Source organism: Gekko japonicus, unplaced genomic scaffold (assembly GCF_001447785.1).
Source record: "Gekko japonicus isolate JY-2015 unplaced genomic scaffold, Gekko_japonicus_V1.1 scaffold1295, whole genome shotgun sequence".
NCBI lineage: Eukaryota > Metazoa > Chordata > Lepidosauria > Squamata > Gekkonidae > Gekko > Gekko japonicus.
In genome coordinates this window covers 61,285-86,569 of record NW_015168688.1, presented here as the reverse complement: position 1 = coordinate 86,569, position 25,285 = coordinate 61,285, and the positions used below count along the sequence as shown (strand labels likewise).

General features: G+C 44.0%; 1 protein-coding gene across 1 annotated transcript in view; it reads right to left on the bottom strand.

Moving 5' to 3' along the window:
• Nucleotides 1-24,610, bottom strand: part of PCYT1B (phosphate cytidylyltransferase 1, choline, beta) — a 60,741-nt gene extending 36,131 nt beyond the window's left edge. Inside the window, exon 1 of the mRNA XM_015415442.1 lies at nucleotides 24,494-24,610. Within this exon, the coding sequence (XP_015270928.1) occupies nucleotides 24,494-24,610 (117 nt within the window). The remainder of the gene's footprint in view (nucleotides 1-24,493) is intronic.
• Between the last annotated feature and the right edge of the window lie 675 nt (nucleotides 24,611-25,285).

The window sequence follows — 25,285 nt, the reverse complement described above, 5'->3', positions numbered from 1 at the left end:
TGTTCGGCAACGGGCCGCAGCCCTGCCGAAATGCTTATGGGCCGTCGTTTGACAACCTTGTTTGACCGGTTGCATCCGGATCTCAATGATTTAAAGCCCACACAGCAGACCGAAAGTCCGAAGGTCCGGACATACGATGGCAACGGGCCGCAGCCCTGCCGAAATGCTTATGGGCCGTCGTTTGACAACCTTGTTTGACCGGATGCCTCCGGATCTCAATGATTTAAAGCCCACACAGCAGACCGAAAGTCCGAAGGTCCGGACATACGAGAAAGGTGAGCAAGTGTATGCCAGAAATTATGCCAGTGGTCACTCGTGGCTACCAGCCACTATTGTTGGGGTTATTGGGTCCAGAATGTATGTGGTACGACTTGCTGATGGTCGCAAGTGGCGTAGGCACATAGACCAGTTGAGGCAACGGTGGGCAACTGACCGTCCCAACGCGCTGCCAACTGAGTCCCCAGACCCCGAGGAATTCCCACGGCCTCTAGAGGAGGCGAGTACTGCAGAGCCTGAGGGCCACAGTACTGGGCAAGAGGCAGGGCAGACCCCTACTCTTGGACCCACTGAAACAGAGGGGAATGTTCCTGACTCTGCGGTTACAGAGTCCCATGGAGTGCCACTGACGGAACCGTACCCTGAGATTGTACCACCTCGTAGATCTCAGAGAAATCGACGTGCACCTTCCTACCTGAGTGATTATGACTGTTCATAGTGTCTTTGCTTAGGGGGGAGGGATTTGTAATGTATTCAGATGCTGCCCTGAATGCATGGGGATGAAGGGTGAATCATCCCATAGAGAAGCTATGCTAAGCTTCAGACGTCGGCTAGGATTCGCGCCGAAAGTATTGTGTCCAATCACATTTGAACTGTCTGTGGTGGGAACGTTTGTGATTGGGCTATTATGCGAACAACCTGATAGGTTGGAACTTGTATAGTAGGTGTGGCTACATTAGCACGGAATGTTTAAATACCGAGCAGCTGAAATGGACAAGCTGTTCGGGCTATGAGGAGTTGTACCGTGTTAGAGAAGTTGATTGTCAAGCGGAATAAACCTGAGTTTTGCTGAAATCACTCTCTGACTAATTTGTTAAGTACGGACTTAACACCTATCTTTTCTCTAGGCTGTATACCTAAAAAATAGGTGTGTCCCTGAACGTAAATGAGAGTTCTTTGTGACTCAGAATTAAACAGTTCGTTATGAAGTATCATTTTCTTTGTAGCAAATTGGAAAAGTATGATTTCCATGACTGAGTGAGCAAAAACATGCAGTTTTTGTACAACACAAGCAAACAGAATTCTTGCTGTCAATACAAGGCAGAGCTCATACTAGGTGCTGAGACAAGAGTTCTGAGACCCATGTAATACTTCAAGTAAGGGGTCCCTTCAAGTAAGGGGCACTTTTTCTAGTGCCCACTAAGTGCTTTTAGGAAGTGGGTGGGGCCTAGGGCTGCCAACCCCCCCAGTAGGGCGGAATTCCCCCCGCCCCGGAGGCCCGTTACCCGACGCCGGGGAATCGGGGCCCGGGGGGAACTCCGCCCCGGCGTGCACGTCACCCGGAAGTGACGTCGCACGCTGGGGGCGGGGCCACGCCATTTGAGGGGAAAACTCTTTGTTTTCCCCTCAAATGGCGTGGCCCCGCCCAGCGTGTGACGTCACTTCTGGTGACGTTCTGGCGGCGCGCACGCGCTTCAGGAAACGGCTCCCGGACCGGCAGGACGCTCCCCCGCCGGTATGTTTTCTGTATTTGGCAACCCTAGTGGGGCCAAGTAGGGCTTCTGCCCATCAATATTTTTGATTGACTATTGGAAAATTGATTGGCTGTCTAGATTTTTTTAAATGTTGCTTTGGCACCAGCTGCCACCACGGCAGAAGGATCTGGACTGTGTTATTGAAGTCAAGCCGTGGTAATAATTTTGTGGCTGCCTCCGCCTCCTGTGGCAGCCATTTTGTTGCTGCCCCCACCATTCCATGTCAGCATTCCAAATATGCCTGCAGGTTCAAAAAGACAGGGAACCCCTACTTTCAGCTGTGGTAAAATCACAACTTTGCTTGCTTACTTAGGTTTTGCTTTACAGTGTTAGAGACAGAAAAGTCTCTCAATACATAGTGGATATACAATGATTTATGCTCTACATTTTTTCTTTGAGGGCCACTGTAGAGCCAGCATAGCTCCCAAGTAGCCAGCCAAGCATCTACTCATTCGAATAAATAGTGACTGAAGGCCAACCCACATGTGGAACAGTCCATGTAAGACTATATCATTTTAGCAGGTGCAGAATCACATATCTGAATACAGAACTGAGTGCCCTGTCTAGGGTTGCCAACCCCCCCGGTTTGCCAGGGGTCCCCCGGTTTGGGGGGGGTTGGGGGGTGAGAGGGGGAGAGAGGAGTGACTGCCTTTAAGTTCATGGAACCCGCATTTCCTCCCAAGCCTGATCTCTGCTTGAGATCAGGCTTGCAGGGAAATGGCAGCTCTGTGCACTTAAAAAGGAAACGCCGGCTCTTTGCTTCTTAAAGGGGAAACGCCGGCTCCATGTACTTAAAAGGGAAACGCCGGCTCCTTTAAGTGCAGGAAACTGGCATTTCTGGAGATCAGGCATGCGGGCGGATGTCCCCAACGTGACGTCATCACATCGGGGATGCCCCGCCCACTCCAGGAACGCCCCCAAAGTCCCCCGCTGGGGGCGGAAGATGGACTTGGCAACCCTAGCCCTGTCCACTGTAGACATGAACAGTGAATCCAAGTTGCTGCGTGGTGGTAGAAGGTATCATGCTCCATCCTTTTTCTTTTCTTTTTTTTAAGCTCTAGGGAGTTCTGAAGGTAGCAGGAGAGGGCAGGCCAGCTGGGATGGCTGTGCCTGCAGGGAGCCCACCACTCCCTTGAGGCACAGCTCTGCACTGCCTTATCCTGCCCAGCCTAGTTGGGATTGCTGTGCCTGCAGGGAACCGATCGCTCCTTGCAGGAGCAGCTCTGCACTGCCTTCTCCTGCCACCCGGTTTAAACCAAATGGTAGGAGAGGGCAGCCCAGCCAGGATCTGCCAGAGACCTCCCAGCCGCACGCAGATCCTGGGGCCAGCTTCTCTTGCAGCGCCAGAGCCCAGCCAGAGACCTCCCCACTGCACGCAGATCCTGGGGCCAGCTTCTCATGAAATGTGGTTTAAACTATGCTGCAGGGAAAGCCACTTTAACTAGAATTTTTCTTCTTGGGTCTATTGGACCCGAAAACATCCAGGTTTTTTTAAAAAATCCCCTGGATCTGAATACCACACCAATATCGGGATCTGGGATTTTTCAGAAATAGTGATTTTTTCCCCCTGGTACAACAGACCCGAACGGAAATATACCAGTTAAAAACAACAACAACACTACACACCCCTAGTCAGCATTCAACATGGTGCTGTCTTTCCATACTTTAGAATTTTTCTGTTTGCTTAGTAGAAGTGATGCCAAATTCCCAACCTGCTTTTTAAAAGGGAATTATAAAACAAGGTTGAAAGTTTGGGACAGGGAAACTCGTTAGATTATAACTATAATCTACTACATGAGGACATGCAAATTATGTTAAAAGAATATTAGGTGTATAAAATATGATTGCAATGTATTTAAATTTGCATTGTGCAATGTATGGCAAAATCAAACTTACCACTTGGGCTCTGTAAAAACCAGTCCTTTTCTAGTGACTGGCTGCATACCATAGTGTTTCTTTTCTATTATACATGATCATACAGTTTTGGTTCCTTGCCCTTTATTTTCTAATCACTGTCTTTTCCCCTCTGTCTTCGTGGTAATTGAGTGCTAAACTGCCTTATTATTTCTATGCAAGGTCAAGTTACACAACATCCAGGACAATGTAGTTCATGCTGGGATAAAGAGGAAGAGAAATATACTAAAACAATAATGGCTATGGTCTGAGGCCTACAACTGGTAATCATGACCTAGCTAGGAAAAAGCTGTTTCCTGGGAGATAACGTGAAGAAAATAGGCCTGTTTTGTAGTCTTTTCTTTTCTTCTACCTGCTGGTAGAACAGGAAAAGACTTTTGATTACATATACTTGGGAATTCTAAAAGACTTTTATCATGGTGAAGAGTTTATGTAAGTATTTCTGTTTATCAAAGGCAATATCTTTAGACCTTTAGACTCAAGTTACCAGTAATGGAGCCCAATAGTTTAAGTGGCATAAGCAGAAGAGTGAAAATTAGGTATTGTATATTTCTTAATATACAGCTACTTTCCCCCACACAATCAACAAGTATTCTCATTATCAGTCTGTAAACACTGGGATATACTGGCAAATCACAATTATTGTTAGTTTTCAAACAGTAAACCACTGGATATCATCTAGCAGAAATGTGAGATGAACCAAGGAAAAGCAATTTGTCTTATTTATCTGTTTATACAAATTATCTTCCTTATTCCCAAGGTTTATAGTCATTTATTTATTTAGCTAATTAAAAATTGAAAACCACAAGAGGCTATCAAAGCAGCCTATAAAAAACTCCTTTTGAAGATTATTGTCAGGAATAGAAAACATGGCTATAAGAAATTTACAAGCGTACAAAATATTTTGAAGAAAGTGGGCATAATTTTCAGTCTAATCAATAGAGATTTTTCATATGCATTGATTTGTGTACTAAAAAATAAATTCAGGTTAATAAAAATTAAATATTTTGGTCCCAAAGCTGGAAAAGTTAGTTAAATCAGCTATTCTTCAAATTAAATTTTGCGTTGGGTTGGATGCATCTGGCAGAGATGTCTCTGTTTCACTCTTCATTTTTCTACCCTGGTTTGACAGGAAAAATCCCCTAGAAAATTCTGGAAAAGGTTTAATACATTTGTTTTATCTATCTTGGAGCTGTGGTGGCTCAAGTGGTTAAGACGCTGAACTGCAGGCTGTGGAAGGTCGGTAGTTCAGCAGTTTGAGACCCGGGTGCTGCATGACGGAGTGAGCTCCCGTCTCTAGTTCCAGCTCCTGCCAACCTAGCAGTTCAAAAGCAAGAAATTGCAAGTAGATAAATAGGTACCACTTCAGTGGGAAGGTAACAGCGTTCCGTGCCCCTTGGTGTTTAGTCATGCCGGCCACATGACCACGGAAACGTCTTCGGACAGCGCTGACTCTTCGGCTTTGAAACGGAGATGAGCACTGCAACCCTAGAGTCGGATTCGACTGACTTTCAAGCAAGGGAACCTTTACCTTTACCTTTTTTATCTATCTATCTGTCTGTCTCTGTGTGTATATATATACACACATACATACATACATATATACATATATATGTATATACACACACTCTCTCTCTCAAGGAATGAACAAAAGTTACTGAAGGAATTATCCCCAAAGTATTGTCATTAGATAACTTCTCTGATATTTTTCTAGATTTCTGTGTTAACACATGTAATGGTCTTCAACTAGGGTTGCCAGACCCCCCCCCCCAGTGCAGGTGGGGTTCCCCCCATTTCTGGTGCCCCTCTCTGCTGCCGGCAAGCTGGCCGCCAGGGGAGAATTATCCCCCAACAGGTAATAAGCTGGAAATAAACGTGATGTGCCTAGAAGTGATGTAGGCACATCCGTGACGTTGTGGGGAAGAAGCTAATTCTACCATAGAGGTTTTGCCCACAAACCAGAGTGTCACCCCTTGACATCCCCACATGGCTTCCAGGTGATGTAGGCACATCATGTTTATTTCCGGCTTCTTCCCTCCCCACTCCCAGTAACTGTACCCCCATCCCCCACCACTTGTCTGCCTACCTTGCAACCCTACCTTCAACCCTTTCAAGCCTGGTAACCACTGAGCTGTAAGCATGTGACAGGAAGTCACATTACCTCACTGTGACAGGACAAGGAGGAACTAAAGTTCTAGCCTCACCAATGTCAATGCAAGAACTGTGTACACAGACGTGAGATAGGAAGCATAAGCTAAGCAACAGGAACTGTACTAGAGAGAGAATCAAGCCAAGGTCCAGGAATCCTCCCCACCAATGAGTGAACTCACTGTATAGAAAAATTGCTTTCTGCTTTCTATATCCACATGCCTTCTCCTGTGATTACATTATAATAACATGCTGTGTCTTATTTCCTGTTGCAAGCCAAATGGTGAGGCCACATGGCCTCAATAGCCATGCCATACACCCACATTCTTTCACACCTTCATGCCAAAAGCCAGACCTCATGGCTCTACTTTCTGGCCCACATGAGAAAAGTCACGTACACAATGAAGTAGCTGGAGTTTGGGGTCACATGACTGCAGGTGGGGTCTCCAACCCCCCAGCCAATCTATAAACACACCTTATGTGCAGCTATGGCAACCTGAAATTGGCCACACACCTCTGCTGCTCGTGATTGGCCGAATGGCCACGGCTAATTATGATTAGATTAGGGTATAATTGTTTGATCCCTATGGGAGTGAGTCTCTTCTTGTTCTCGAGTCTCTTGTTCTCTTAGCTCTGAGGCTCTTGCTGCCTGTTTTATTGCACCTGAAATGCTGTCTCTTGGAAAACAAAGACCTGCTTGGTGACTTGGAGCACATGGGTGTACAAAGATGGGATTTCCCTTCAAAATCCCTTGGACTATTTTGGACTGTTGAATGTTCCTGAATTGGTAGCTATGAATCTTTAATGTGTGGTTAAGGCAAATCGCCATAGGTTTCTTATTGTTTTTATAATCCTCTAATAGTCTGTCTGCTAAGCTCTGTACTGAATAAAGATCCTTCTTATTGCTAATTTGTCTCTGATGTTGTAACTTGAATTCCAAGTCTAAGTCTTGTGCCTAACGCTCACCACATAAGCTACCTTGGTAAGAGTAAAAGTGTGCATCTCTGGATTGAGTTGCTAATGTGTTCTGTCTCAGATGACAACTAAGGGTTTGGAATCTCTTCCCTTAGGAAAAGCAGGGACTAGTTAAAAGAGATTCTGGTGGCAAATACCCAGAGAGGGTATAGACCATCTTGTGGTTTGTTGTTTAATGTACTGAAAAGTACAGGGTTCCCTCTCATCCCTGGACTGGCCTGAGGGGGTTAATCCTGTACACTCACCTTGCCATTCTGCTGCTCTTCTTAGTTTGCATGCAAAGACAGGCAGTGGGTATGCAAAGAGTGTCCTCTTAAGGAATACTTTTTTTTGGGGGGGGTGAATTTCAACAACATGACCAACTTTAATTCAACAAATTAAAATACAAGTGGTTGTACTGAAACTCACACCAAAAGAATACAGTGGTCATAACATGACATCAGTGGGTAGAATTTTAACTTAATTCTGTATGGACTGTGAACAATAAGTTTAAGACCTATTTTCATTCTTCAGAACTACTCCATCTTTCAAGGTATAAACCTCAGGAAGATTACCCAATTAAATAAAAGTTTGATTGCACAGAAAAACTAAGTGAGTAAATGAGCTGATTAAATTAGTGAACTGATTAGTGAGTAAATCAGTTAACCTTAAACCTCCAAGGTAAACATTATGTATGAATGGGAGCTATAATTTCAATTTCATTCTGAGTTTCGATAATGGCACTCCAATTAAGAATAATATTCATTCAGGTCCATACATTCACAGGATTCTGATGCATACTGAGCTTTGTGAAAGCAGGAGTGGCCCTCAAATGCATCATTTCAGGTTAGAGGGGAGGAGAATAGCAGGGCAAGGTCCCACAAGACTCAAAGGACTACTTTATGATACATTACACTGGAAAAAAATATTGAGAGGAGGTCATGGATGACAAAATAATTCTACGAATCAGATTCTAATAATTGCTGTGTCATGTTTTAACAATCGTATCTTAAAGGTTTGTTGACTATATAATAAACTTTATTCGTACATTGAGACAAAACCCCAGTACATTTAAGAGCCTTTGCTACAATTGTTTTCCATCTTACTTTATTTGTTGTTCAGTCGCACAGTCGAGTCCGACTCTTCGCGACCCCATGGACCAGCTCCCGCCAGGCCTTCCGGTCTTCCGCCATCCTCTGAAGTGTGCTCAATTTCATGTTTGTTGCATCTATGACACTGTCTAACCATTTCATCCTTTGCCGTCCCCGTCTTCTTTGACCTTCAATCTTTCCCAGCATCAGGGTTTTCTCCAGTGAGTGCTCCCTTCTCATTTGGTGGCCAAAGTATTTGAGCTTCAGTTTCATTATCTGGCCTTCCAGGGAACAGTCAGGGTTGATTTCTTTGAGGATTGACTGATTTGTTCTTCTTGCAGTCCAAGGGACTCTCAAGAGTCTTCTCCAGCACCATAGTTCAAAAGAATCTATTCTTCGGTGCTCGGCCTTCCTTATAGTCCAACTCTCGCAGCCATACATGACTACTGGGAATACCATTGCTTTGACCATGCAGACTTTTGTTGGCAGGGTGATGTCTCTACTTTTTATCATGCTGTTTAGGTTCGCCATCGCTTTCCTCCCAAGGAGCAGGCGTCTTTTAATTTCATGGCTGCTGTCACAGTCTGCGGTGATCTGGGATCCCAGGAACGTGAAGTCTGTCACTACTTCCACGACTTCCCCTTCTATTTGCCAAGGAGTGATGGGACCGGATGCCATGATCTTAGTTTTTTTTTATGTTGAGCTTCAACCCCACTTTTGCGCTCTCCTCTTTTACCCTGAGCAAGAGGCTCTTTAGGTCCTCTTCACTTTCAGCCATTAGAGTGGTATCATCTGCATATCTGAGGTTGTTGATCTTTTCCCCAGCAATCTTAATTCCCGCTTGTGATTCATCCAGGCCAGCATTTCGCATGATGTACTCTGCATATATATTAAATAAGCAAGGCGACAATATACATCCTTGTCGTACTCCTTTTCCTATGCTGAACCAATCAGTTGTTCCATATCCGGTTCTAACTGTCGCTTCTTGGCCCTTATACAGGTTTCTCAAGAGACATGTGAGGTGGTCTGGTACTCCCATCTCTTTAAGGACCTGCCATAGTTTGTTGTGATCCACACAGTCAAAGGCTTTAGCATAGTCAATGAAGCAGAAGTAGATATTTTTCTGGTACTCTCTTGCTTTCTCCATAATCCAGCGAATGTTGGCAATTTGATCTCTAGTTCCTCTACCTCTTCGAAACCCAGCTTGTACTTCTGGTAGTTCTCTATCCACGTACTGTTGAAGCCTAGCTTGTAGGATCTTGAGCATGACCTTGCTAGCGTGTGATATGAGTGCAATTGTGCGATAGTTTGAACATTCCTTGGCATTGCCCTTCTTTGGGATTGGAATGTATACTGACCTTTTCCAATCCTGTGGCCACTGTTGCGTTATCCAAATTTGCTGGCAAATGGAGTGCAGCACTTTAACAGCATCATCTTCTAAGACTTTGAATAGCTCAGCTGGAATACCATCACCTCCACTAGCTTTGTTGTTAGCAATGCTTTCTAAGGCCCATTTAACTTCACATTCCAGGATGTCTGGCTCAAGGTCAGTGATTATACCGTCGTGTTTGTCAAGGACATTGAGGTCTTTCTTGTATAGTTCTTCTGTGTATTCTTGCCATCTTTTCCTAATCTCTTCTGCTTCTGTTAGGTCCCTACCGTTTTTGTCCTTTATCATGGCCAGCTTTGCATGGAACGCTCCCTTGATTTCTCCAACTTTCTTGAAGAGATCTCTAGTCCTTCCCATTCTATTGTTTTCTTCTATTACTTTGCACTGTTCATTCAGGAAGGCCTCCTTATCTCTCCTTGCTGTTCTCTGGAAATCTGCGTTCAGTTGGGTAAATCTTTCCTTTTCGCCTTTGCCTTTCGCTTTCCTTCTTTCCTCTGCTATTTGTAAAGCCTCATCAGAAAGCCACTTTGCTTTCTTACATTTCTTTTTCTTTGGGATGGTGGTGATTGCTGCCTCCTGTACGATGTCACGAACCTCTGTCCATAGTTCTTCAGGCACTCTATCTATCAAATCCAGACCCTTGAATCTATTCTTCACCTCTACTGTATATTCATCAGGGATGCGATCTAGGTCAAACCTGAATGGCCTCGTGGTTTTCCCAATTTTCTTCAGTTTAAGTCTGAATTTTGCAATGAGTAGCTCATGATCTGAACCACAGTCAGCTCCAGGTCTTGTTTTTACTGACTGGATAGAGCTTCTCCATCTTTGACTGCAAATTATATAGTCAATCTGATTTCGGTGTTGCCCATCTGGTGATGTCCATGTGTAGAGTCGCCTCTTAGGTTGTTGGAAAAGGGTGTTCGCTATGACCAGTGTGTTCTCTTGACAAAACTCTGTTAACCTTTGCCCTGCTTCATTTTGCTTTCCAAGGCCAAACTTGTCTGTTATTCCAGTTACCTTTTGACTTCCTACTTTAGCATTCCAGTCCCCTATGATGATGAGGACATCATTTTTTGGTGTTAGTTCTAGGAGGTGTTGTAGGTCTTCATAGAACCGGTCCACTTCAGCCTCTTCTGCATCAGTGGTTGGGGCATACACTTGAATTACTGTGATGTTGAATGGTTTGCCTTGGAATCGGACAGAAATCATTCTGTCATTTTTGAGATTGTATCCCAGTACTGCCTTTTGCACTCTCTTGTTGACTATAAAGGCCACACCATTTTTTCTACGAGATTCCTGGCCACAGTAGTAGATATAATGGTCTTCTGAGTTAAATTCGCCCATTCCTGTCCACTTTAGTTCACTGATTCCTTCCCTGATGGATTAAAGTACCCTGGTCCTGCTCCTACATTTAAGAACATAAGAACATAAGAGACGCCAATGTTGGATCAGGCCAAAGGCCCATCCAGTCCAACACTCTGTGTCACACAGTGGCCAGAAATACCAGTGCCATCAGGAGGTCCAGCAGTGGGGCCAGGACATTAGAAGCCCTCCCACTGTTGACCCCCCCCCCAAGCACCAAGAAGACAGAGCATCACTTGCCCCAGAGCCCCTAGCTATACCTTGTGGCTAATAGCCACTGATGGACCTCTGCTCCATATGCTTATCTAATTCCCTTTTGAAGCCGTCCATGCTTGTAGCACCCACCACTTCCTGTGGCAGTGAATTCCATGTGTTAATCACTCTTTGGGTGAAGAAGTACTTCCTTTTATCCGTTCTAACCCGACCGCTCTGCAGTTTCATGGAGTGCCCACGAGTTCTTGTATTGTGAGAAAGGGAGAAAAGTACCTCTTTCTTTACCTGCTCTTTCCCATGCATAATCTTATAAACCTCGATCATGTCACCCCTCAGTCGTCTTTTCTCCAAGCTAAAGAGCCCTAAGCGCTTTAACCTTTCCTCATAGGGAAAGTGTTCCAACCCTTTTATCATTCGAGTTGCCCTTTTCTGCACTTTTTCCAAAGCTATAATATCCTTTTTAAGGTGTGGTGCCCAGAACTGCACACAGTATTCCAAATGAGGTCTCACCATTGATTTATATAGGGGCATTATTATATTGGCTGATCTGTTTTCAATACCCTTCCTAATAATCCCCAGCATAGCATTGGCCTTCTTTATTGCAGTCACACACTGTCTCGACATTTTCAGTGAGTTATCCACTACAACTCCAAGATCTCTCTCTTGCTCAGTCTCTGCCAGTTCAGACCCCATCAATGTGTATTTATATTTAGGATTTTTGGCTCCAATGTGCATCACCTTGCACTTGGCCACATTGAACCCCATTTGCCATGTTGACGCCCACTCGCCCATCCTTGACAGATCCCCTTGGAGTGCCTCACAATCCTCACTGGTTTTCACCACCCTGAACAACTTTGTATCATCCGCAAATTTAGCCACTTCACTGCTTACTCCCATCTCCAAATCATTAATGAACAAGTTAAAAAGCAGTGGACCAAGTACTGATCCCTGCGGTACCCCACTGCTTACCACCCTCCACTGAGAAAATTGCCCACCTACACTCACTCTCTGTTTTCTATGAACTAGCCAGTTTTTGATCCATAAAAGGACTTGTCCTTCTATCCCATGATTTTTGAGCTTACTTAGGAGCCTTTGATGAGGAACTTTATCAAAAGCTTTCTGGAAGTCAAGGTAAATAATATCTATTGGATCCCCCTTGTTCACATGTTTGTTCACCCCCTCAAAGAACACTAACAGGTTAGTGAGACAAGATCTTCCCTTACAGAAACCGTGCTGAGTCTGCCTCAATAGGTTTTGTTCATCTATGTGCCTACTAATTCTTTCCTTAATAATGGTTTCCACCAATTTACCCGGTATCGACGTCAGACTGACTGGCCTGTAATTTCCCGGATCTCCTCTGGAACCCTTTTTAAAGATGGGAGTGACATTAGCTACCTTCCAATCCTCAGGAATGGAGGCAGATTTTAAGGAAAGATTACATATCTTTGTCAGGAGATCTACAAGTTCACATTTGAGTTCTTTCAGAACTCTCGGATGTATGCCATCTGGGCCTGGTGATTTTTCAGTTTTTAAGTTGTCTATCAGTTTTAGGACCTCCTCTCTCGTCACCTCAATCTGACTCAGGTCTTTCAACACCCCTCCTGAAATCAGTGGTTCTGGAGTGGGCAAGCACTTCTCATCTTCCACAGTGAAGACGGAGGCAAAAAATGCATTTAGCTTCTCAGCCATTTCCCTATCATCCTTCAATACTCCTTTTACCCCTTGGTCGTCCCAGTACTGACTTTTGCACTTGTATCCCAGTACTGACTTTTGCACTCTCTTGTTGACTATAAAGGCCACACCATTTTTTCTATGAGATTCTCTTACTTTATACCTAGTAATATTAATGGTGGTATTCTCAGTACAAGGCAAAAAGATAGCCCTTTTTTAAAAAAGAAATAAAGGTATCCATGCATGCATACTTACTATGTATATTTAATATATAACAACAGCAACAGCCATTCATTGTGTAGTGGATATAGGTGATCCAATGGTAGGCTTGCCAAGTCCCCCCGGGGGGCGGGGAAACCCCCACCCGAGAGGCCCATTACCCGCTGGCAGCGGATCGGGCCCCGGGGGGAACCCCACCCCAAAGCACGCGACGTGCCCAGCATCAGCACGTCACCTGGAAGTGACGCAGTAGCGTTGGGCACATTGGGGGCGGGGCCGCGGTCATCCGAGGGAAAACTCTATGGTTTTCTCTCGGATGATTGTGGCCCCGCCCCTAGCGTGCCCGATGTGGTTGCGTCACTTCCAGGTGATGTAATTGCGGCGCGTGTGCGCTTTGCGCACATGCATGAACTCCCGGAGCAGCGCTGGACTCCCCCGCTATACCTACGGTAAGGACTTGGCAACCCTATCCAATAGCATAATGACAAGTCTAAGATATAAAGTGGGATCATCAGTCCCCATCATAGTATCTCCTGTGATAGGGCAAATGCCCCATAAGGGGTGGCTGTTACTCTTCTGGAGCTCTTTATATACAATGGATTTTCTCTACATGCTTACACAGAGCTAGTTCAAACATGATCTAGAACATGTTTGGTGGACTCCCCATAATTAGATGCATAATTAATACAAATAAAAAATAACTTACTAACATCCTTAGTTATCTACTAATACTCAAAAATATTTTTCCACCACCATTGCATCTGCACAATGGAGACCTGCAGAACTCTTCTGGGTGGTCAAGGTTCTATTGGTTTCTAGCCAACGAGAGGAAGTGGACTGCTCTGCAGCCTGCTGTGACAATTTTGCTAAGCACTTTGCAGATAAAATCTCTCACATCCATTCCAAACTTGCACACTACATTAGCAGCAATAGGATCAGATGGTCCCAGGGTGCTGATTTGTCCAGTTGTGTGGGATACATTTCAGCTTGTGCAGTCCAAGGATGTGGACAAGATTCTTGGAAGTTTGAGACCTATCACCTTTTTGTACAACTCTTGCCCATCCTGGCAGCTTAAATCTGCTGGGGAGGGTTGGCGGACTGGGTCCGGGAGACAGTAAATGCCTCCCTGAGAGACAGGGTGGTCACTCTTGCCTTGAAGTGAACTGAGCAGAATAACTACTATCTAGTCTCAAATGTACCATTCTTCAGCAAGATGATTGATTGGCCAACTTCAGAAATTCCTGAATGAAGAGGATTGTTAAGATCCAGTCCCATCTGGTTTAAGGCCTGGTCAGCCTGGTGGAAGTCATGCACCAGGAGATGGTCAGAGGTACTGCAACTCTGTTAATTCTCCTGGACCTCTTGGTGTCAGGGTCCTTAGTCAAGTTACGCAACACAGGGCTTCATGAGAAGATAACTGATTATTGGTAAATCCAGTACTAGAGACACGTGTACAGCTTGTGTCAGGAATGGCCGCCAATACTAGGGCCTCTGACTTATACTAGAATCAAACATCCCCCCTGTAAGCATGAGCCAATGGATACATCTCGTGCATGCGGGTAAAAGCAAGCTGGGAAAGCAAAAGCCATTAACTTTCCCAGCCGAGTAAAACTGCAGCTGGAGCATCTACAAGGTCAAGCATAAGATAGCAAACAGTTGGTGAGCCAGGGAGAGCTGAGACAGAAAACGGGAGGGAACCCCTCCACATTCCAAACCGATGACAGGGTTACCTGACACTTGGTGGCTTTCAATACCATCAATCATGGTTTTCTTCTGGATTGCCCTTTGAGACTGGGAGGCACTGTTCTGCAGTGGTTTCATTCCTATCTTGAGGGTAGGTTTCAAAGTGGGTGGCTGGAGACTGCTGCTCTGCCTCCTGGCTTTTGACCTACAGGGTTATGCAAGGTTCCATCTTGTCCCCCATGCATTTCAACATCTATCTATGGCAGTGGTGGCCAGGGGTCATTTCAGCAGCTTTGGCTGGTGAGCCAGCAGCAGCCCTTCCTGAGCAGAAAATATCTTGTCATTGTGGTGCACACCCTGGTAACATTTAGATTAGATTACTGCAATATTCTCTAGGTGGGGCGGCCCTTGAAGATTGTAAGAAAGCTACAGTTAGTACAGAATGCTGTGGCCAGAGTGTTGACTGGAGTGGGTCAAAGGGACCATATCACTCCAATCTTACTCCATCTATACTGGCTTCCAATTTGCTTTCAATTCAATTCAAGGTTATTTGTACTGACATTTAAAGCCCCGTATGTCCTGGAGCCAACATACATTAAGGATCACTTTCTCTCATATGAGCCTACCTGCTCTCTCCAGTCATCCTCAAAGGCCATGCTTCAGATACCCCCACTATCTGAAGCTAGACTGGTGACAACACGAGAAAGGGCCTTCTTGGTTGTGGCACCAGAACTTTGGAAGTTCCTCCTCAGGAAGATTTGTCTGTCTTCCTCTATCACTGTCTTCTACCAGCAGGTGAAGACTTTTTTGTTTGGTTTGGTATACCCCCAATAACATTTTTGCCTACCCCCCAATAACAATTTGTTCCTTCTAATGTTGTTTGTTTGAGTGTTTTTATAATTTTTCTGTATTTTTAATTAAGTGTTTAATTTTTAAAAAATGTTCACTGCCTTCTAGACCCTGATTGGGTAGACAGGTGGCATAAAATATTTTAAATACAGAACAAAATAATTAAATAAAAAGACAATCCAGATTAAGTTAATTCTGGGCTCCTGGGCTTTGCTAGGCCTGGATAAATACTTCTAGATCTTTGAGAAAGGGAATGTCACCACATGAAAGAGTTTTAGGCCTCAGCCATTACTGCTGTTCTAATGCCATAGATGTTGTCCTACTTGCAGATTCCCGATTTCAAGAGTGCAGCCATAAGTAGACTTACACCTTTCTAAGACCACTGATTTAAGACTGCACTGCAGGTAACTTATGGAAGGTGGATGTGATCAACGGGAGGTGGATGTGAACAACTTCAGAGCCTATGTCATGTCATAAAGGATGCTGATATCTGAAAGAAATTCAATGTTCTTGTGCACTTGGATATGGGGGATGCAGTAAGGTTGCCAAACCTCCAAGTGGGGATTGGAGATTTCATGGAATTACAACTGAACTCCAGACGACAGAGATCAGTTACCCTGGACAAAATGGCTGCTTTGGTGTATAGATTCTATGGCTTTATATCCCGCTGAGGACCCTCCCCACCCCAAACCTGGTCCTGCCCAGTCTCCCTCCCCCCAATTCTGCAGGCATTTCCCAACCTGGATCTGGCAACCCCAGGGATTTAGTCAGGGGTCATTTCGTAGAAAAAGAGCTAGGGGAACTCATTAGCATAACTCATTAGCATATGCCACACCCCCTGACATCACCGGAAGTGTGTCATAAGGCCACACCCCCTGACATCACTGGAAATGTGTCATAAGGCCACACACCCCGCCCCCAACGGTCCCAGCCGCCACCGCTGGCCTTGCAGCTCCACTGCCGAGCCCCATTAGGGGCCCGGCTGTGAACCTGCAAGGCCGGTGGGAGTGCAAGGAAGCCCCGCGAAGGCCCTCCCTGGCCTCAGGCAAGCAGGGGTGGGGAGAGGCAGTTTAGGGGCCCCCCTGTACCTCACCCGGGGGAACTGCGTTCCCCCGCGTGCCCCCCCCGAAATGACTTCTGGATTTAGTTCCTCTGATGGCCAACCTCCCACAATGTTCCAAGCATACTCAGGAACACTGAATGCTTCCATGAAACCTGTAGCCTTAACAATGTGAACCAGTTCTCCTGGCAACCTCTCTATCTCTGATAAGTAACACAATGGAAAGGTTAAGAGAGTCTCAAGCCTGTATGGTCAAGGATCTTGTGGTGTTGTTAGCATTTTGCATTCTGTAATACGGAGGGCTAGCCTGATCTGGACCCATCTTGGACTCTGGAGAATTTGTGATCTGATCAGAAAAGATCTGGTTTTGAAGAAAATCTGAAGACAGGAAAGATTCTCATGTATATTAGATTTAATGGTTGTCCCAGCTAGGGGCTGCAATGGCTCAGAGGTTAACACACTGAAGCTGCAGACCGGAAGGTCTGTAGTTCAGCAGTTTGAGACCATAATGCTGTGTGACGGAGTGAGCTCCCGTCTCTGGCCCCAGCTCCTGGCAACCTAGCAGTTCAAAAGCAAGAAATTGCAAGTAGATAAAAAGATACCACTTCGGTGGGAAGGTAACAGCGTTCCCGTGTTTAGTCATGCTGGCCACATGACCATGGAAACGTCTTTGGACAGCGCTGGCTCTTCAGCTTGGAAACGGAGATGAGCACCGCCCCCTAGAGTCGGATTCGACTAGCTTTCGAGCAAGGGAAACCTTTACCTTCTACCAGCTACAACAGACTAAAACACTTCCCTGAAGTGGGCCAGAGTTGGGCTGCTTTGATGGGTAGCTTGACACAAAATTTAGATGCAGTACGTGGATTTAAGTCAGCTGAAACTGGTTTGAGTAAAATTGGTCTTAACCGGTTTGTTTAATAGAAAGAAGAATGGGGAAGAATATGCACTAATGTAAGAAGTTTCAAGAACAAGAAAAATCTCTAGAAGGATAGTACAGCCCCTCCTTATTCTCATTCACTGTATTGTCCTCTCCCCTCGTTTCCTCTCTTTTTATTAATCATTCATTTCCTTCTGCCCCCATGAAAGCATTTTTATTTTCCTTAAATCACCAATTTATTTATTGTGTTCTGCTGTTAAGAAAGCACTGTGTATAATACCAAAAAAGAGTATGGCGTTGAGTGGCCCTAAAATATAAACTCTCATTAAACTTATTTGATTAAAAATAATCCAGAGAGTTTCTCTAAGGAAAAGGCAATGGAAAATTATAATGACAGTGATACGTATGAATAAAATTAATAATACAATTGTCTGCCTTGTCTCAATTCTTTTCCCATTCATTGAAAGACAGAGCAACTCTTTGTATTTTCTGTCTATGTGACAGCCTCTATATCATTACATCAGAGAAGTGTACAGTGGTGGAAAAGAAATATTTTATTGTTGCATTTACTTACTGAAGTAGGTATGATTCGGAAAATTTATATGTACAGACCCTTATTTTAATTTGAAATGAAATTAGAAATAACTCAGGAATGTATAAGGACTTCCAGGAGTGTACCTTATCCCCCCCTCTATTTCCTCCTTCCCTCTTCCTGGCAGTCCATGCAGCCTCTCTTCTTTCCTAGCTTTCTTCTCTCATTTCCACCCACCAACTTTCCCTTCCCCCAATGGTAGGCTTACCAACTGTGCCCGGGGGCGGATAACCCCCCGCTTCGGAGCCCCCGATCCCCGCCCTGGCGAGATCGGGGTCCGGGGGGAATCCCGCCCCCGAAGCTGCGTCACCGGAGGTGACGCAGCTACGTTGCCGTCGTTGGGGGCGTGGCTGAGCTCGTCGGGGGGGAAAACCATATGTTTTCCCCCCCGATGAGCTCGGCCACGCCCCCAACGTCGGCAACGCCTGACGTCACTTCTGGTGACGTCGCGGCGCGCGCATCCCGGCGACTCCCGGCAGGGAAAGAAGACTACCCCGCCGGTGAGTACAAAGAATTTGGCAACCCTACCCAATGGCCAGCTTTATTTATTGTTTAATTCATTTATATCCTGTCTTTCTCCCCAATAAGGACCCAAAGCAACTTATATTGTTCTTTCCATTCGTCCTCACAACAAACCAGACAGGTAAATTATGCAGAGTGAGAGCAACTGGCCTAATGTAATACATTCATGACCGAGAGGGGATTCAAACCTGGGACTTCTAGTCTGATAGTCTTATCACTATACCACACTAGCTTTCATGAGGTGATTACTGTCAAATTGCAGTGACTTACCAGAGGGTTGCCACTGGACCTAGGTGAATTGTGGAAGTCATTGTTTGTAAAAAGGTCGGTCTTGTTTCTTCATGGCTCTAATCTCTGGATCTAAGTATCCACAGATTCAGCCATGTTGACACTTGGGGACCCTCAAGGACTTGCAGGGGTATCTCGTTTTCCCTCCCACACTACTTCCTCTTTCCTGAAAGTTTCCATAGCCTCTCCCCTTTTCCTGTTTCTCTTCTTCCCACCCTCTGGACACATTTCAGCTTCTCTATATCCTTCTTAAATTATGGTACCCCAAACTGAACACAATACTCTAGGTGAGGTCTAACCAGAGCAGAGTAAAGCGATACCATCACTTCATGTGATTTGGACACTATATTTCTGTTGATACAGCCCAAAATCGCACACACCTTTTTAGCTACCGCATCACATTACTGACTCATGTTCAGTGTATGATCTACTAAGACCCCTAGATCCTTTTCAAACACAAGCCAAGTCTCCCCCATTCTATAATTATCCATTTGATTTTTCCTACCTAAATGCAGAACTTTACATTTATCCCAATTGAAATTCATTTTATTTGTTTTAGCCCAGTTTTCCAGCCTGTCAAGATCATCTTCTATCCTGACTCGGTCTTCTACTGTATTTGCTACACCTCCCGATTTAGTATCATCTGCAAATAATCCAAATAATTTATAAAGATGTTGAACAAAACATGTCCCAGGACAGGTTTCTGAGGTACTCTACTTGTAACTCCTCTCCAAGAGGATAAGGAACCATTCACAAGCACTCTTTGGGTGCAATCTGTCAACCAGTTACAGATCCACCTAACAGTCATAGGATCCAAACCACATTTTACCAATTTCTCAACAAGAATATTGTGTGGAATCTTATCAAAAGCCTTACTGAAATCAAGATAAATTATGTCTACAGCATTCCCCTGATCCAGTAAGGTAGTAACTTTCCTCTTTTCCTCCTTGTGGGAACCCCTATACCCTTGGCTTTTCCGGCTTCCTTCTCTCCTTCCTATCCCCAAACAATGCTCCCTCTAAGCTGTGGAGTCTTGTGAGCAAAAATCCTACTTTGTGAGCTACTGGCATTAAAGTTGTGAGTGAGCGATTTGGCTACTGCATAAATTAGTTTGCTCTGGAGCCATCCTTCCTGAGCTAAGACAAACATGTGTTAGCCGGAGGCTAAAAAACTGTGAGCTAGCTCACACTAACTCAGCTTAGAGGGAACACTGCCCCCAACCTACCTACCTTTTATCTGTCCCCTCATCTTCAGCTACAGTTATTATTTATTTACTTTATACCCCACTTTTCTCCACAATGGGAACGCAAAGCAGCTTACAACATTCTACTTGCCTCCATTTTATCCTCACAACAACCCTGTAAGGTAGGGTTGCCAAGTCATTCTTCTTCTTCCGTGGCGGGGGGCTCCCAGACGAAGCGCGTGCGCGCCGCATGCACGTCAGCCAGAGGTGACGTGATGACGCTAGGAGCGGGACCACAGCCATCTGAGGGGAAAACCTAGAGTTTCCCCCACAGATGGCTGTGCCCCGCCCCTAGCGTGCCCGGCGTCATCACGTCACCTCCGGCTGACGTGCACGCCGGGGTGGGGTTTCCCCGGGGGCCCGATTCTGCGGCGGCGGAAATTGGGCCTCCAAAGTGGGGGAAATCTGCCCCCCGGGGGGACTTGGCAGCCCTACTGTAAGGTAAGTTTGTCTGAGAATGTGTACTGGGCCAAGATCACCCAGTGAGCTTCCACGGCAGATTGGGGATTCAAATTTGGGTCTCCTAGATCCTATTCTAAAGCTCTTAATTACTACACCACCACACTGATTTCCATGTGGTGGCTACTGTTCAACAGTAGCAAGCAGCTGGGTCTAGGTGAGCCATGTAAGTTGGGTGGTAGCACCATTGTTGTTGCTGGGTTCAGACCTGATAAGTACTCCCTGCCCCTTACTAACAGAAACAAATGCTTAAAGGCTGGCAATACTGATGTGGTTGCTGAGCTATGACCACAGAGGGCATTCATTTATTAAAGATATAGAAGCTGTTTCTATTATTGGGGGGGGGGTCACCTTTTTTTTTTTTTTTTTTTAATACAACTAGGGCTGTCAAGTGCCCCCGGGGGACGGATAATCCCCCACTTTGGAGGCCCGATTTCCGCCGCTGCGGAATCGGGCCCCAGGGGGAACCCCACCCCGGCGTGCACGTCAGCCGGATGTGATGAGATGACGCCGGGCATGCTGGGGGCGGGGCCACAGCCATCTGAGGGGAAAACTCTATGTTTTCCCCTCAGATGGCTGTGACCCCGGCCGCAGCGTGCCCGGCGTCATAACGTCACATCCGGCTGACATATATGCTGTGCGTGCACACTTCGCGTGCGCGCGCTCAGGACGCCGTCCGGCAGCCCCCCGCCACGAGGAGAAACGCACTTGGCAACCCTATTCACAACAAAAGTAATTAATTTGATGAAAACATCTCTTTATGTAGTTTCTCTGTTTTTTAAGCAAATTTATTTTGCAGTTCTATTTTCACAAGATACATTCTTTTGAAGACCTACTCACAGAAACCATTATTTGTCTTAGTATATGTACAGAATCTCACTTGTATATGGGGTGTTGATATTTAGTCAGCAGTGCATTATACGGATGGAAAGACAAAGCAGGGCTCACCTATTTCTTGAGCATCTCTTTGGGGGCACACAGTGCAATCATAAGGATACTTTCCTGGGAGTAAGCCACACTGAATAGACCTGAGTAGGATTCTATATCTGCTTAGGACTGCTTTCACACAGTTTTAAAGTTTCTTTTAGTCCTACTGAGCCTTTGGATTTCTCATATGAACCCCAATGCCTGGTTAAAAACATGACATTGTTTGCATGCTGGAGAAGTGAATGAAGCAGCCTCTCTATTACAAGTCATATATGACACAAGACTCCAAGTACCTCAGTCTCCCTACCTTCTTTAAAGGGGAGAATAGCTCAATGCAGAAATATGTGCAATTAGGCATCTGGATGGAATGCCAACATCCCTGGTGACTGTGAGGCTGAGAAGAAGAGAAGTGCCCTGCAGAACTGGACCAGAGTAAATAGCCAAGAGATTCCATCAACTTTAATAAAGCAGTTTATAACTAAAGTTTGTTTGAATAATTTTATGTAATTAAGACTACTCTAGGACATACCACTGTAGCAGTCTTCTGTAATTTATTGCATCATAAATGGACTTTGAATTAAAAGACATTAATAGTACTGGAAGAAACTAATTAGGCCATGAATGAAACCCATGAGGCCAATAGTAAGGTGATGCAAAACAGCACAGTCAAGACAGGTATGCATATCTGAAGGTATGATCTGACCTTCTCCACAAGTTTTTTAAAAAATGTTTGTCAAAACTGTATTATTGGAGTTTAAGTAGAAAGCTGCTTGTTTTATTGTTAATTACAAGTTGCCCATTCTGAACAATAGAGAACCTTCTGTTCTAAGAGTTGGTTCCAATAAGCTTTGTAGCTTCATCCCTGTAGAAAGCAGAAATATGAGTAGAATGTGACATCACTAGTTGCCATTTATATGTCCATTTAATCAAAGAGCTGCACTTATCTCTCATGGGCTTACTTCATTGGTAAAGTTGACCCACAGAGAACCCATTATACAGACAGAACTTCTCTAATTAATGTAGTGGTTAAGCCATGAGACTTATATGTCCCAAATCTGTGGATGTACATAAAATATGAATTATCACAAAGAAGATAGAAAAAATGTCATGTACAGTGTTTTTAATGTTTGTATCCTGTGCTGTTTGCTCTTGCAGAAAAAGAGTATTTTGTCAAATAATTATTATGTGGTTCTTTGATGGTGGTTTTTGGGAAGTGAAAATAAGCTGGGCTGAGTTCTGTTTCTATGTACTTCTAATTCTCCTGTTGTGTGGAGTTAAATGTTAACATGGGCAATTATTTTTATGTGGGGTCCTTTCAAACAAACAACTCCTACACAAAATATGAGGTAGCTTATTTGTGCAAACTCACATCACTTCCTGTACTGGCTGTGGACAGTTTCTTCTGTACCACCTGAATAGTTTCTTCCTGAATCCTGACCAGATTAACTTTTGATTACCAGTATATGTCAGGTTGTTACAGAGGAAAGAAATATAATTTCACCATAATCTCAATTCAGCTTTTTTCAGCAGGATTAAAATTCTATACATTTTGATTCAAAGTTTTCACCTATTATTAAATTAGAATACTGGTTGAAATTTAGAACAGGTCATTATGAATTCTTGTAATATTTATATATTTCTAGAAGTCATTAACAGAGGTGTCCTAAGAAGAGTTACTCCTAAACCCACTGAAATTAATGAGCTGAGAAGAATGTTACTTTGCCTAGGATAGCACTGTAAGTTTCCAGAGAAATACTATCAAAATAAGTAATACGTATAGAAAAATGTTAGTACAGTTATCCTTTTGTTTTTAAGTGTCAGATCATGTGATTTCAATATATTCTGAAAGACTTAATTGAGCCTGAGATTACAACAGGAACAGTACATAACTAATAAGCATAATGCAGTACAAAGATCCATTAACAGCTCCCATACTTTAAACAAAACAATCTTATACACGGTAACTTTAAAAAGAATAAAAAGCCAACTCATTCTGGACAGATGCTAGACAACTACCTACGTCACAGAATGACAACCCAATAAACTGTCTGCCCTTCAGCTTTTGCTTTCTCAGGAATCACTTGCACTAGAACACAGTGAAGGGAGCACTGAAAATACTCCTTAGGAATCAGAAAAAGAACACCATTCCAGAATCATGGCTATTGTGGGTAAATGCATGCAACCCCATGGTACTCTTTGTTAGGAAGACCACACTGGCACTAGGGCGTGGTCAAAATTCCTAGGGAGGGAGTAGACTGCTTTTTCATCTGTCCATCAAAGGATGTCAACCTTGCAGTCAAATTTTAACTGTCTATAAGTTTGCATGTTCCACAAAAACCAATGGGACTTAACTTCCAATGAAGTATGCTTAATAGTGTACTCTTACTGTTATAATTCCCCGTCCCATACAACAAAGCCATTTCTTCACATTACTCTTTCAAATCGTAATTAGCTAGAATGCCCATGTTTTGAAATGCAAATCCTTCGCTGTGGTTTTCACAGTGGCTCAAATATAACTTAGAGAATATACAACTTCAGAGCATCACCAACCTGGAATATTATTGTGTCCACTGTTATATAGCTAAAGACAAATCCTAGCTAATGAAAAATGCATATATCAAATTAGGGGAATTAAAATGTTCATGGTGGGAGCTGGTCTAATTCAGAGAGCAGTCATTCAGTGATGAAGTGATTAATTATTGTTTCTACAGATTAATTATTGAAGAAATGCAGGTTTTCTCTTAATGCAACTCTCCCAACTCCCATGCCCCTAGTTGTTTGGAAATAACACCATATCTTTTGATCAAACAGTTTTTATAGGAATCCCTAAAAATATAATAATCAGGGATCCATCACATTATTTCTTCATTTTTCTCTTATACGAAGATTTAGATTTTTGATACAAGAAATTCTGCTTCTCTGCTGTTTCATTTTTTTAAGCCATCAGAAAGGTAGAGAGCAGGCAAGGAGCAACTGCAGTTGTAAATCTAACAAAGACTGGGAGAAAGTGCCATTTTTACATAGCTCGGCACTGTTCCTTTAAAAAGACCAGCCACAAAAGAAGGATGTAATCCTAAACTGCCTATTTTAATGCAGCAGGCACAATTAATGCTTTTCAATGCAAATTTTCCCAATACAGACAAGAATTAAACAGCTAAAACAGATTAGGCTATTGTTAAATTCCTAGTAAGACTACAAAGCATTGATTTTATTACATTATTACATTAAGGCAAAGAGCCCTAGGGTGACAAATAAACGCATCCTTTGTCTTTTTACTTACCAACCGAGGCTGAGGGCATGTGTGTTCTATCTCCTCCATGGTTTCTGATAGAAGCTCATTAGAAAGGGATTTTGGGATACCTGTTTCTGACTCAGCATTAGTAGCGAGCACTGGCATGGCCAGTGAATGCTTCTTGCAGTGATACCCTCTCTTCCGTTTTCTTCCCAGTCAGATAATGTTTTCCTTTCTCATGTAATTCTCTCCCCCGCCTTCTCCCCCTTCTCTTCTTTTCCTTCCCTAGAGAAATTAAAGGTTTTTCTTTCAAGGAGAAGCCAAGAGGCAAGGCCTCAGTTTATCACTATAACAACCAGCTAGCAACAGAGCAGTTGTTACAGGATACAGTATTCTGATTTGCATGATGGCTTCTGGTTGGTTACTGTCATCATAGTACCACTTTAACTAAGCTATGTGCTATATACTGAGAGGCGGGCTGATATGAATGCCACCAGAACATACTGTTTTTCTTATCTGGTACTGTATAATTTTGTGCCCAGACACATTTATACATTGGACAGATCTTCCTAAAATCATGATTAACTATTATAAAAATATTTTATATTGCATAACATTTTCTGACCTCATAAAAGAGATTCATACTTATTACTTTGAAGCTGGAATCTCCCTTATAAATAAATAAAAGCCGAATGGTGGTGGCACTTCTCTAGAACATTCCACACGCTCCAAAATCAGTTCGCTCTCTAATCTGTCATTCAGAGGGTCTCCCTATCCACTGGCTGCTTTGCCTGAGTCCTGCCTCCAACATTCCAAACATTTTGCTGTTCCTCTCCCCCC